The following is a 13,112-nucleotide window of genomic DNA, read 5'->3' as shown; positions in this document are numbered from 1 at the left end:
CGAGGAGAATATCCCATATCCGCGGGTCAATTATCGTATTACTCGCCGAATGAATAATAATCGTTACACTACTGCAGGGAAATTGATCAAAGTCGATCCGAAGAGAAGTAAAAGAAAAGTAAAAATATCGCGGGAGACGGTGCTACAGAATATACATCGGCGATGAAAATGTACATCCGAGAAACGAAATTTTTCCAACATACCTACTCGAAAAATCGTTTATCGTAGATACGCGTAGCATACAGTGTAGCATTTTAGGGTTGACGGCGATGCGACAGCGGGGCGGACAGAGGCACACGTGGCTGCTGAGACCAAGCGGCCCGCAGCGCGGCGTTAAAAAAAAACTCCTCCCCCCACCCCCCGCCCCTGAATCAGCAGAAGCGGTAGCACAGCAGCGAGCGAGCCTGCCAGCCGCCAATACTTGTCCGGCCGACATAGACCTGGTTCCGTAAGTGGGTCATCCCCACCGCGGAGACACCGGGCCGGTTCCTCCGCCTCCGCCTCCGCCGTCGTTGCAGCGACCCTCTCCCCCCTCTCTTCCTCTGCCTCCTCTCTCGTTCTTGCCCTAGTCCCGCGTCGATTTATCCGTCTCTCTCTTTCTCCCACAGCTCCCCCCCCACCCCTTCCCCACAATGTTTGCGGAGCGCCCCGCAAGTCCTAACCTACCCCCCCCCCCCACCCGTTCCTTTCCTCCCTCCCGCCCTTCCTCACCCCCCCCGGCACCTGGTGGCATGCGCTGCCGCTGTTGCTGAATCACTTTCACTTATGCCGTGCGCTGGTGTTGGTTCCGAGTCGTTCGGCGGAGTAGGAGAAGGTGGTGGTGGAGGAGGGGCTACAGTCGACGGGTGAGGACCGGGCGCGAGGCGGACAACGACTACGACACCACCACCACCAATAACGACGACGACGACGACGACGATTATACGACCCGACTGTACGACCGTAAACGACGGACGGAGAGACCGCGACACGTCGGGACGTTGGAAGAAAGAAGTGGAGAGAGAGAGAGAGAGATAGAGAGAGAGAGAGAGATGGGGGGATAATAATTCGAAGAAGTAGAAGTAGTAGAGGGCGACGATGGGCAGAAGAGGGTCGCGTTCGTTTCTCGTAGCGGCAAACGGACGAAATGCAAGAAGAAGGGAACGGATAGGCGCGGAGGCACGAGGCTTAGACAACGCACCGCCGAGCCGCGCGCGAAACACCGAGACAACACCGTGCCTCTTTGCCTCTGCCTACCTATACGAGCGAGAAGGGTAGGAGGGGTGGCGGCCCTGCCGACCGAGCGAGGAGGCCGAATCAACTAGTCACGAGCGGATACCCGAGACGCGTGGTCGAGACCGCGGTGCTTCTCTTTCTCTGAACGAATAATAGGAGAAACTAACGGATATACGTAAAATAGTAGGAATACGCGTGTTTCGACATCGTGTCATATGTAACGTACGCGGTAGCGCGCTGTCATTTTTACGAGGAGAGGAGATATAATCGTATAACGCCAAGTGTCGTTGAGATCGATCGATGGATCCAAGTTTTCGTCGTTCTATTTTTTCTTTTTTTTTTCAATTTTTTCATCGTCGACCTGTGACTGTTTACATCGTTTTAACATCATTTTGTGCATAGAACGGACTGTGACGAAACATTGATTACCAACGAGTGGTTGTGATTTAACTTAACTCTGGTTAAATTTAATTCCTTCCGGTCGAATGTTTACCCGTTCTTAAATCGCGTGCTGCAACGAAAGTGTGATGACTTTGTTACCGCGAGCATATAAATCATCGTTGTTGTTGGATTACACTTTACAACGCATCAAGACATTTATTTAATCGTTCGCCAATTGCTACCCGCGATTTGTTAAACATCTTCCAACGCAACGCATCGTGGGGTGCTTTAATGTTATTTTAATTTTTTCTCCTTCATCTTCTCACCTCGCAAGTGAATCCCGTAACTTTGTACAATCGTGGATACTGTGTCAGCGAGAGCCGTTTATTGGCTTGTTATATATTTATTTATTTTTTCTGTTACCTCGCAGCTTGATAGTTCGTGTCTTTACTCACGCGTGAGCTTGTGTGTTTTGGTGTTTGTGGGTGTGTTTCGTTTTTAAGCACGCGCTAATCGCCGGCGTGTGTATTACAACACGCTACCTATACACCTCTCTCTTTCTTTATCGTTCTCGTTTTCTCTCGGGTACTTCCCCTCCTCCCCTTTCTTCGCAACAAAATTGCGAAAATCATAACACGTACCGAAAAGGATTATAAACGATTACTCGTCGCTGTGATTATTGTGTGGTGGAAAAACATTGAATAATATAAAACAAACGAGCTAACGAGAAAACAAAAAAGAAATAAAGTGTCACGTTGAATTCTGTCTACTTTTTTTTTTTTTCTTTTTTCATTATATCGTCGTCTCTTCCCCCCAACTCTCTCTCTCTCTCTCTCTCGCGCTCTCTTCCCCATCGCTGATAAAACATACGACCAACATATAATAATACATGCCGCTTCCGTGCCTCTGGATTACAGTGAAAATGTGTCACATTGGTGTTTCGTGATATACACAAATATACTATACAAAAAACAAACGCACGTTGGTACATACATGCATAAATACTATATACATAGACGAGAATTTTTACATCGTAAAACAGATATACGGGAAAACTGACACCGTCGGATACAGAAATCCGTAAAAAAAAAAAAAGAAAAAGAAAGAAAAAAATACTAGAAAACTGTAACTGTTACAATTCAGCCACAATGAAACGGACGCTTGTTATATTTTCAAACGACGATCATCACTACATTGCCAAAGTGTACCACCGACTCTTGTTATCTCACAATCAGTGAGGGACTTGGTGGTGTATTAAATAATAATAACAACAACAACAACAACAACAACAACAACAACAACAACAACAACAATAATAAAACTAATAATAAAAAAACAACGAAGAATCGTGCAAGGTGGTGACCATCAATCAATCATCGACGTGCGTCGTCTGGTGTGTGTCGTTAAGAACGTGCGTCGCGTGTCCGCAGCCCGAAATTCGGGCGTAGTGTTGAGGCAGGACAGGGACAGGCTTTAATTGTTCGTAGAGAGACGTCGCGACGATACGTATAAACATTGAGAGAACGAAAGGGAAAAAAGAAGGATTAAAATTTGTGGAGACCACGGATTTCGTTCGAATCAAGGTTTACCGCGAGTATTTCCTCCGATCCCTGTCAAGGGGTGGCGGCGAGGAGGAATTGGATTAATGCATTGCCCTCCGAGGAGCAGGAGGGGCGGGAATCGTAGCGTTTGCGTTAAAAGCAACGGTAGGAGGAGTAGGAGCAGCAAGAGTAACGTAACGGTCGAGGAGGGTAGGCCGGTGTGTGTAACGATAGCGAGCGGGTTGATTGTGTGATGTTATTGGAGATGGAACAGCATTCTGGCCTAATGTCGTTGAACATGTCGCCGTTCCATCTCAGCCCCCAAGGCAGTCCCTCGCAGGGTGCCGCGGGGGGTCAACAAGCGTTGGCTGCCGGCGGTCATTACAGCTCGCCGATATCGTACTGCGCCCAAAGTCCCCCGACGACGGGGGGCGGCGGCGGCGGCGGAGGTGCTGGTGGTGGTGGTGGTGGTGGTGGTGTTTGCCATCAGCAAACCAGCAACGCCGCCAACAACAACAACAACAACAACAACAGTAACAGTAGTAACAACAATAATCAGCAACAGCAGCAGCAGCAGCAAATGCAAAGCCAGCAACAGCATCAGTCCCAATCTCAGTCCCAAGCTCTCGGTCTTTCGGGTATCGATGCCGCTTTCTTTGACGCCACTTGTCCCGAAGAGAGGTGCCCAATGTGCGGCGATAAAATGTCCGGATATCAGTACGGGCTTCTCACATGCGAATCCTGCAAGGGATTCTTTAAACGCAACGGCTCGCCGAGCGTTAGCAAGAAAGTGTACACGTGTTTGTTCTCGCCTACAGGGGGTGGAGGAGGTGGAGGAGGAGGCGGCGGCGGTGGTTCGTCTTCCGGAATCGACGGCGGTACCTACGCCGGGGGCGGAGGGGGCGGTGGTAACACCCCCGGTAATAATACCGGAAGTGCCACCTCCGCCGGCGGCGGCGGCGGCGGGGGAATGGGACACGGAGGCGGCGGTTGCGTCGGTCAAGTCGGGGGCGCCGGTGGTGGTGTCGGTGTCGGCGTTGTTACCGGCTCGATACCAGGATCGTCGGACTTTACCGACGCGAAGGACATTATCGAGGAACTTTGCCCTGTTTGCGGCGACAAGGTATCCGGTTATCATTACGGACTACTCACGTGCGAATCTTGCAAGGGTTTCTTCAAACGTACCGTGCAGAATAAGAAGGTCTACACCTGCGTCGCGGAGAGGTCTTGTCACATCGACAAAACACAGAGGAAGAGATGCCCCTTCTGCCGGTTCCAGAAGTGTCTCGAGGTCGGGATGAAGCTTGAAGGTGAGCAAATTGAACTTGATTCTTTGTTCCCCTTTTTATTTTTCAATTTATTCCAAAGAACAGTTTTAATTCGATACCGGTCGTAACCTAACCTAACCCAACCTAACCGCGTTATTCGATAACAGACGTACCCTGAGTAAAAAAAAAAAAAGATAGGAAAATCCTTGAATTGTGTTTATACCGCGGAATTTGGATTATTCCAAATACCCTTTCACGATGCACTTCGTTTGTGATTTTAACGATCATCGAAATTTCATATGCACGATTATGCATACAAATGTCCATAAACGGTTTAATTATGATAAGCATGTTTGTAATATTGAACTCGTAAGTGCGAATAATTTAAAGTAACCGGAGACTTTGGTATTATGGAAACAGTTTGGAGCAATCCGGTAACCGTTTGGAATCTGAAACATGAAATCGGGGTAACTGAAAATAATATTCCCACCCTGCGCGAGAAAAGTTATATCGAATACTATTTGATTTGTTTCTTTGATTTATATCTTGCTTTTTTCATAAATTTTATGCTTCTGTATACGTATATCGGTGTTTGGAAAACTCGCCTTTGCCGCCGCGAGAGACTGTTATATATATATGAAAATGAAATGTTTTTCACCAATCCGCGTGTCTCTCGGTGGAGTAACTCCTTTAGTAATCCAGTTTCGAATTTTAAAATCTACGCCCGGTAATAGTCAAACTTTGTGTATATTGTAGCATGTAGGTAGAATTATGGAATGCAGCTTCCGTACAACGATTCGTTGATAGAGGCGCTCTGTGAAGTAAAAGTAGCTCCGTTTGTCGTTTCGTTGTATATTACAACAAGGCATTTTAAATTTGATATTGGAATACGAATATAATGCGTCGTATTTTGCAATAACAAACTATACTAGGTCGTTTGTTCGGCGTACGGATCAACGATGCGTGGAGAGCAGACCTGCTTTACAGTATTATATTCAGTATATATGTATACATGCAATTATTGTAACAAACGTTTTTTTTTTTTTTTTCTCTCTCATACATTTTAGTTGGGCATTTATCATTCTATTAATGATGCAACCAGAATTGAAGTATCACCAAGATACGCGATATTGCTACCGATTAATAATACGGAGTTTGAGGATAAATAAAATGTATAAATATTAGGGTGGTCGTTAATATCCAAGGTATACTTCCCACCCCTGGAATCGATAGATAATAACGAAAAAAACAGTGTCTGAATTACTTTGGATCTTTAGCTTTATTGGAAAGAGTGGCGAAATCGATTTGATAATGAAAAAAGAAAAGTCTCAATTTTGGAGTAAAAAATTTTTTATAACTGTTGTTTGATTCGTTTTATTCGGTTAGAAAAGTAGGGCAAAAAAACGAGGAACAATCTTGTCTTTTCTTCTAACCAAATAAACTGAATTGAACGAGAGCTTTTAATTTGTTTTTTTTTTTTTTACTCGAAAATGGAGACACTTTTTTTTTACCGTCAACCTTAAATCAATTTTGGCATCCTTTCCAATCGAGCTAAAAATCTGAAATCATTCAGAGACTGTTTGTTCGTAATTATTTATCGATTTAAAGGTCGGGAAGGTCCACCTTGGAAATCAACGACCACCCTAATAAATATGTATTTAACATACTCGGTTTCGGAAATTACAAAACCACCGTATTACAATGTTGTAATTATCAGACGAGTGATGAAAAATCAATCCGAACATTCTATAATATCTCCGGGGATTCGGCCTTGAAAAACGGCGCCGGGTCTTTAGCATTTTGGTTAGACGGGGCACCTGTGTTACACCTACATACAGTGATGACGTAGAACCGTATGTCACGTCATGTACCTAAAGTGTAAATATGTGTTCGATAAATCTTATTTAACAGCTGGAAAATCCGATTGCTTGGTAAACGATTAAATAATCGCTTCTCACACGTTGTCTTATATCGGCCGATATTTGCAATCGTTAAATCTCTTATCGAATAATATCGGTAGGTACAGAAATATGCGCCAGTCGGAAGGATTTTTTTTTGCAGAAACAAACATAAAAGTTACTCCTTCACCTCACGGATATCTTGAGATTGATGATGATTTTTTATTAAATTTTTTTTTCCTTTCGTTTATCTTTGTTATCTTTTGCAAAATTGTACGGTAGGCAGGCGGGTATTTGAACGAACGAATCTTCCTTCATCAAAGGAGACGGTCAATTGAAATTGATATGAGATTTTTTTTTTTTTATCATTTTCAATTTCAACAGCAATTAAAAACGTTCCTTTTATCGAATATGAGAGAGATTTTTTTTTTTTTTACAAATTTACTACGAAAATTCCGGATGAAATCGATATGGGAATAAGTGGGAACAATTTTCATTCAAATTGCATTTCGGAACTTTGAGCTTCGGATTTCGGACAATTCGAAACTTTGACGTTTCGCCAAAGTTTGATTCCTGCCCTTCAATTTACGCCAACCAAACCAAATTCGAAATTCGTCGCCTTCGGAACTTTTTCAAATTTCCGACGTCCATCGTGGTCCATAGACGCGTGTATCGCAGTTTCCGCAACAGAAGGCGCGATATTTAAATGAAAAAGTGTGCGCGTCACGCGGATTGCGATTATCGGCCTTCTTTTACCCCACGTGTCTCGACGTCACACGAAGGCCCGTAAAAATGGGCAAGGCCGGGGTGGTGGGCGTGTGACGTTTATGCCATACACGCAGACTTGCAACGCAATCATTGCCGTAATAGCGGAGGAGAAACGTCCAAGTGTTACGTCCGTGTCACGACGCTCATTACGTACGTACGTAAAATACAATATGACTGCATAGATTTACGTGGTGTACGGGTACGTTTATTACACTGCGTGCAGACGGTGACAATGACTTTGTTCATTCGTCGCGGACGTTTTTATTTATTTTTCAAGAGGGAATCGACACGTGAATGTTCACCGATGATATAATTAACGCGTTTCGCTCAGGTATCTCACGTTGTACGGTTTATTTTTTTCACGCGAAACAAGGATCGTCGTTAGTTGAGAGAAACGAAAAGTTTTACGTGCGTGCGTGGGTGTGTCGATTTGTAAACGAAACATCGAAGTTTTCGAACGGTCGCGAAACCCGACGCTCAAAGTTCCGAAGATTTTCACTTCCGTGACTTTCTTGTACGGTGAAATTTCACCGTTTTCTCATGTTTCTTTGTTTTCGATTCGTGGTTATTCCGATTTTCGGTTATTCTGATTTTTCACAATCACTCGTCGAGCAAACTACGCTGTCTGAGTAAATTTTATTTTTTATTTTGAGCCGTCGGCTTTTCGACGATTCGAAACTTTGTTGGTTTCCTCGAAGTCTGATTTCTTTACTTCAAAACTTTGCCACAAAATAATTCGATATTTCGCACTTTCGGTACTTTTAAAATTCGGAACTTCAACTCCTCTAAATACACGTATATATCTACGTACATAGAGCAACAAGCAGCATCAACTAAACTCTGACCTACGATTAATCGCGTCGTTCTAATTACTCTGCTACGTACGTAACCGCCTCGTTACCGATTGCAGAGCAGAGAAAGAGAGAGAAAGTGAGAGAGATGGAGATATGTATCAACGTCAAATCGGCGCCGAATGAAAATTGAAACGTTTTCAAGTTCATCACTCCGCGTGTCGCGTCGCGCGCACAGGATAAACGCGTTTCTCTCTGTATTTGTGTATAATTGTGAGTGCGCTATCAAACCTGACAAGTGTCTTTTATCTACATTACACGTTTCTTATATACACATATAGGCATGTAAATGTACGGTAATAACACGTTTCTTTTCCTTAACTCATTTTTCTTTCTTTCTTTTCCTCTCTCTCTCTCTCTCTCTCTCTCTCCTTATTTTACTTTCCTTTTCGTCACGTTTCCTCCGTACGTAAGCTAGTAGTTTTCGAATCTGTTATCGGCTCAAAGTTATTATCATTACAGTGTCACGTATATATATACGTATAATATTACAAGTATGTACGAGTGCTCTCTTCGTTGTTTCGATGTTATATCGTACGGACGGAAGAAATTCAACAATTTTTTTGGCATTCTAATTATATTATACATATATTATTTTTATATACATTGCGTAGGTCAGGAGCGTCGAGTATTTATGAATATTTGTCTAGCTCTTGGACGCGTTTCGCGATTCTTCTTTCTCTCTCTCTCTCTTTCTCTATTTGCCAATTTTTGTCCGGTGTTCATAACGTTCGATTTTTATCACTCTTATCGACGTTTATAAACACCGAATTTGTTTTCTTTTATTCTTCCTACTCTTTTACCAGCAAAAGAAACTCATCTTTACTCTTCTATCAAATTGAAAATGCATGTGACAAGATTATATAGAGTTTCCAGATGATAGATAAATCAATATATATATATCACCTATACGTATATAAATACGTCGAATCAAATATTTTTGAAGTATATTTACTACGCGTATAATTTTTTTTTTTTTTTTAGATTGGTGAAATTTTCTTTCTCTTTCTCCCTTTTCGTTCGCTATTTTAGACACTCATTATTATGCGTACGATGTTATCGAAGAGTTTACAATTTTTTCTACCTTTTATCTTATTTACACACGTTTCATGCCAATCAGAGAGAGAGAGAGAGAGAGAGAGAGAGAGAGAGAGAGAGAGAGAGAGAGAAAGAAACTACATATTTCTCCGCTTCATTCAACAAAATGACTCGTTAACTCACAATCGCACGCCCGTTTTTCTCAGTCTAGTCTAGTAATACCAGATAGTTCGTTCTTTTTTCTCTGTTTTTCCCCCCATCGTTTAAGATTTTTAACGTTCTTGACTTCGATTCGACGACTGACCAATTGATTGAGACGAAACCGCTGTCTGGTATCATTAGGAATTCCTATAAAAAAAAAAAAAATAAAAATAAGTCTCGTCCACTGTTTTATCAGGTGTACCGGATCTTGGGTAAATCTCACAAGTGCACGTTGGTTGTGTAATATTGCTTTGGATTTGGCTAATAAATAATTAATTAGAGTTTTATAACTTGTACAATTACTGCTAATGACAATTAACGTACCGATTATGTAAAGTGGATAATTATTTTGTAAATGGAATTGAAAAGAAAAAAGAAATATATGAAGACAACGAAAGGAAGAATTGTGAAATTTTCAAAAAAAAAAAAAAAACTAGAAGCTGTCGTACGTGATGTAAAAATATACTTTGATTCTTTGATTTTTGACAACTCGTAACATTCGCGCGAATAAAATTTCAACGTATGATATATATATATATATATATCTATAAAAACTCGTGCCTCTAACGAATAATTCAATAAATTGTTATTACTACGTAGTAAAAAATTTTTCCGTAACATCGCTCGGTATCTTTACAATTATCTTTCACCGCTCTGTGTATTGAGGAAAATAAAAATGGTCTAAAAAGGAAAAAAAAAAAAAAGACCGACATTCATTTGCAATAATATAGAGAAAAAGTAGAGTTAAAAATTCATCCGTCGATCAGATCGTGACGCGAAAATATCAAAATTATATTACACACGAAATTGTGACGAGGTTATTATATCTTGTAAGATTATACACAATTGCATGTACGATACGGGCATATATGTTTATGGATTATAGACTCGATACTCTCGGTGAATTTCGCACTACTAACCAAACGCTCGCTCGAGCAGTTATACGCCCTAATAAATTTAGATTTCGTCACTTCACAGAACGGTTGTGTTGTGTGCAGTTGTTCTCTCGGTGCCTATGAAAGTGGTCAGTTTCACAGTTTCACAGTTTTGCAATGGTCCAACTTAAATAAATCCGAACTGCAGTTGTAACGGGCATTCCTATAAAAAACAAAAAAAATAAAAAAATAATAATAAAAAATCCGTCCCTCCGACAACAACGACGACTATTTGCCCATTTTCAACGTTTGTCTGTATATACATGTATGTGTTTACATCATACTTCTTTCCTTCGAGTTTAATTTATTAAACTACACTTGGTTGTAATACGTGACCTACTTTCAAAATACTTGCATTTTCTTTGAAATCTTTTTTTCCATCTCTCTCTCTCTCTCTCTCTCTCTACCTTTGCAAATATTGCACGCATTTGAGGTTAATTGAGTGGATAATTTAATTTGTTCTTTTTTTTTCTTTTTTTTTTATTTCATTCCTTCACTCTCCTCTTCTATATTCACCTATATTCACCTCCTCTTTTTGACGTATACGAAATTATTTCATTACAACACATTTTGTACGCTCTCACGAATATCGTGTGCATATTATTACACGTATTGGCCAACGTTTAATTATTGCAGCGGGGCATCGTGACGTTACGAAGATTTTAATTTCGCTTTTTACTTTTATTCATCTTTATTATTATTCATTCAATCATTCTCAGTTCGAACATTATCGCAGGTATGCTTGTACCAAACATTTTCTGCACACTACATGAATTTTAAATACTTAGCTAACGCACCTCGCATAGATGCATACATATGCATGTACGGATGCGTACACCGTAGGTATACACGTGTGTACAAGAACATGAATGTAACGCACGTATTGCGTCATAGCATACGACGGGAAAAGATCATCGCGCCTGCGCATGGATTTCAAAATACAGATAGTTATCGTTGTTGTAATATGTATATACACACACACATATATATATATATATATATATATATATATATATATATAATACGCGCATCCAACTATTCGTCTACATTTAATTCACATAAGGTGTACAGATATTTCGTGTATTTAAACTTTTCTTGCGTATACGAGACCCGCCCGTATAACGTTGTGTTTTGTTTGTAATCATTTTATATATATGCAGGAAAGTTTTTTTTTTTTTTTTTCACGAATCGGAAGTTAATTCATGTTTCGATATTACGATATATATTTTATTTATTTGTTTGTTCACTTTCTTGGGAAATTTGGCGAAATTTGTACCTCTAACCATACCCTGATTTTTATCACAGTTTGCATGAAATGTTGTGAAAGTCTGCATAACGTGTAATATATACACGTTTAAATTGACTTGAACAGCATAAATCAGGGCTCGTATATCAGTTAAAAGATGTCAAAATATTGCAGCCCATAAATTTAATTTTACAACGTTAATTTAAAATGATGTATGTATGTATATATAAATATATATATATATATATATATTTATGCCTGTATAATTTTAAAAGCTCTCGGGTCAACTTACGACCTGTAATTGAAAACACACGGTCTTCACCTGTATTATTATAGGTATATATGCATGTTCATACCTGACTACGTATAACAGTCTTTGTATTATACGCGTATTGTTAATGAAAAACGGTTTTACTATTGAACTAAAATTTCTCAGCGTTTCTCACACAAGCATATGTATATATATATATATATATGTATTTATTACGTGCGAGGTTGCACAGAAATCTTAATTAATTTTCGGCACCGCTTTAACCGGATTACAGTTACATACGGCAACTGCTGATTTACCGACTTGTTGTACGTACATGTGGACAGAAAAATGTAAAAACTAGGAGTGTAGGGAGGGAACTGAAATGTAATTGTGCGTGGATGATATAGTTGCCGAGGTTGTATTATACGAACACGTTTAGAAATCAACTTACAAATTTCATAATTATTGTGTCACGTTTAAATATTACCACGTTATATCTGTAACCGCACACACGCGCACAGACACTTGTTTCACTACCTTTCCCTCTCTGTCCATCCACCTACCTATCCTATCTCATACTATCTAGTTAGTTATCTAGCTATCTATCTACCTGTTTGCCTGCCTGGCTGCTTGGCTTAACTGCAACTCGCGAAAGGTTAACACACACACACATTATGTATATATACAAAGAAGCGGGGGTTGTGCAACGTCCCGATTACCGATGTGCGATCCCTGCCTGCACCGAGAATCTTGTTCTTTTTCTTTTTCTCATTTTTATATCTGTCCTACCGCATCTTTTCTTTTTCTTTCTTTCTTTTTTTTTTTTTTTTTTTTACTCCTGTTATACCGATTTACGAAAATTATATTCTCTCAGACCCCCGTTGAAGATGATTTGTCATTGCGACGTGCGAAACGAGACTTGATATCGTTCTTGCAAAAATTTCATACCTTTGGTCATGAAATTGAACGATTTTGGAAAAGAGTAAAAAAAAAAACAAGCATATAGAAAGAAATCGGCTTTTTCGATTATCGATAACTTGCGATGTTACATGGATTGTAATGAATTTTTTTTTTGCAAAAAGGGCTGAAACGGCTGAAACTTCTCGTTCGCGATGTTCGCTTTTTGTTGTATTCAACGTTCGATTCATTATTATTATTATTATTATTATTATTATTATTATTATTATTATTATTATTATTATTATTATCGTTATTGTTGTTGTTTCTTTTCGGACAATAATTACCGCGGCACGACTTTTTTTTTTTTTTTTTTTATGTAGCATAAAAAAAAATTGCGGCTGGTGTCGGAATCGCAAAGCGAGCAATTAGCCTCAGCTTAAATATTATACACAATGTAAGTGGATTTTTATTTCAATTTTTGCATCCGCGCCGGATTTTGTCATTTCAGCTGGATTGATCTCGTGAAAAATTTCACTAAAGAAAAACTAGACGCACGCACGTACACATATTAAATATGTTTATACACGCATACGTATCTACACAATATCTCTGTCTCT

The 13,112-nt window shown here is 40.1% G+C and overlaps 1 protein-coding gene across 1 annotated transcript in view; it reads left to right on the top strand.

Moving 5' to 3' along the window:
- Positions 1-1,020: 1,020 nt before the first annotated feature.
- ftz-f1 (ftz transcription factor 1) overlaps positions 1,021-13,112 on the top strand; it is a 34,933-nt gene continuing 22,841 nt past the window's right edge. The window contains 1 exon segment of the mRNA XM_046612732.2: positions 1,021-4,447. Within this exon segment, the coding sequence (XP_046468688.1) occupies positions 3,391-4,447 (1,057 nt within the window). The 5' untranslated portion in view covers positions 1,021-3,390.

This window comes from Neodiprion pinetum, chromosome 2 (genome assembly GCF_021155775.2).
Source record: "Neodiprion pinetum isolate iyNeoPine1 chromosome 2, iyNeoPine1.2, whole genome shotgun sequence".
Taxonomy (NCBI): Eukaryota; Metazoa; Arthropoda; class Insecta; order Hymenoptera; family Diprionidae; genus Neodiprion; species Neodiprion pinetum.
The sequence above is the reverse complement of the archived record's forward strand: the minus strand, read 5'-3'. Positions and strand labels throughout refer to the sequence as shown.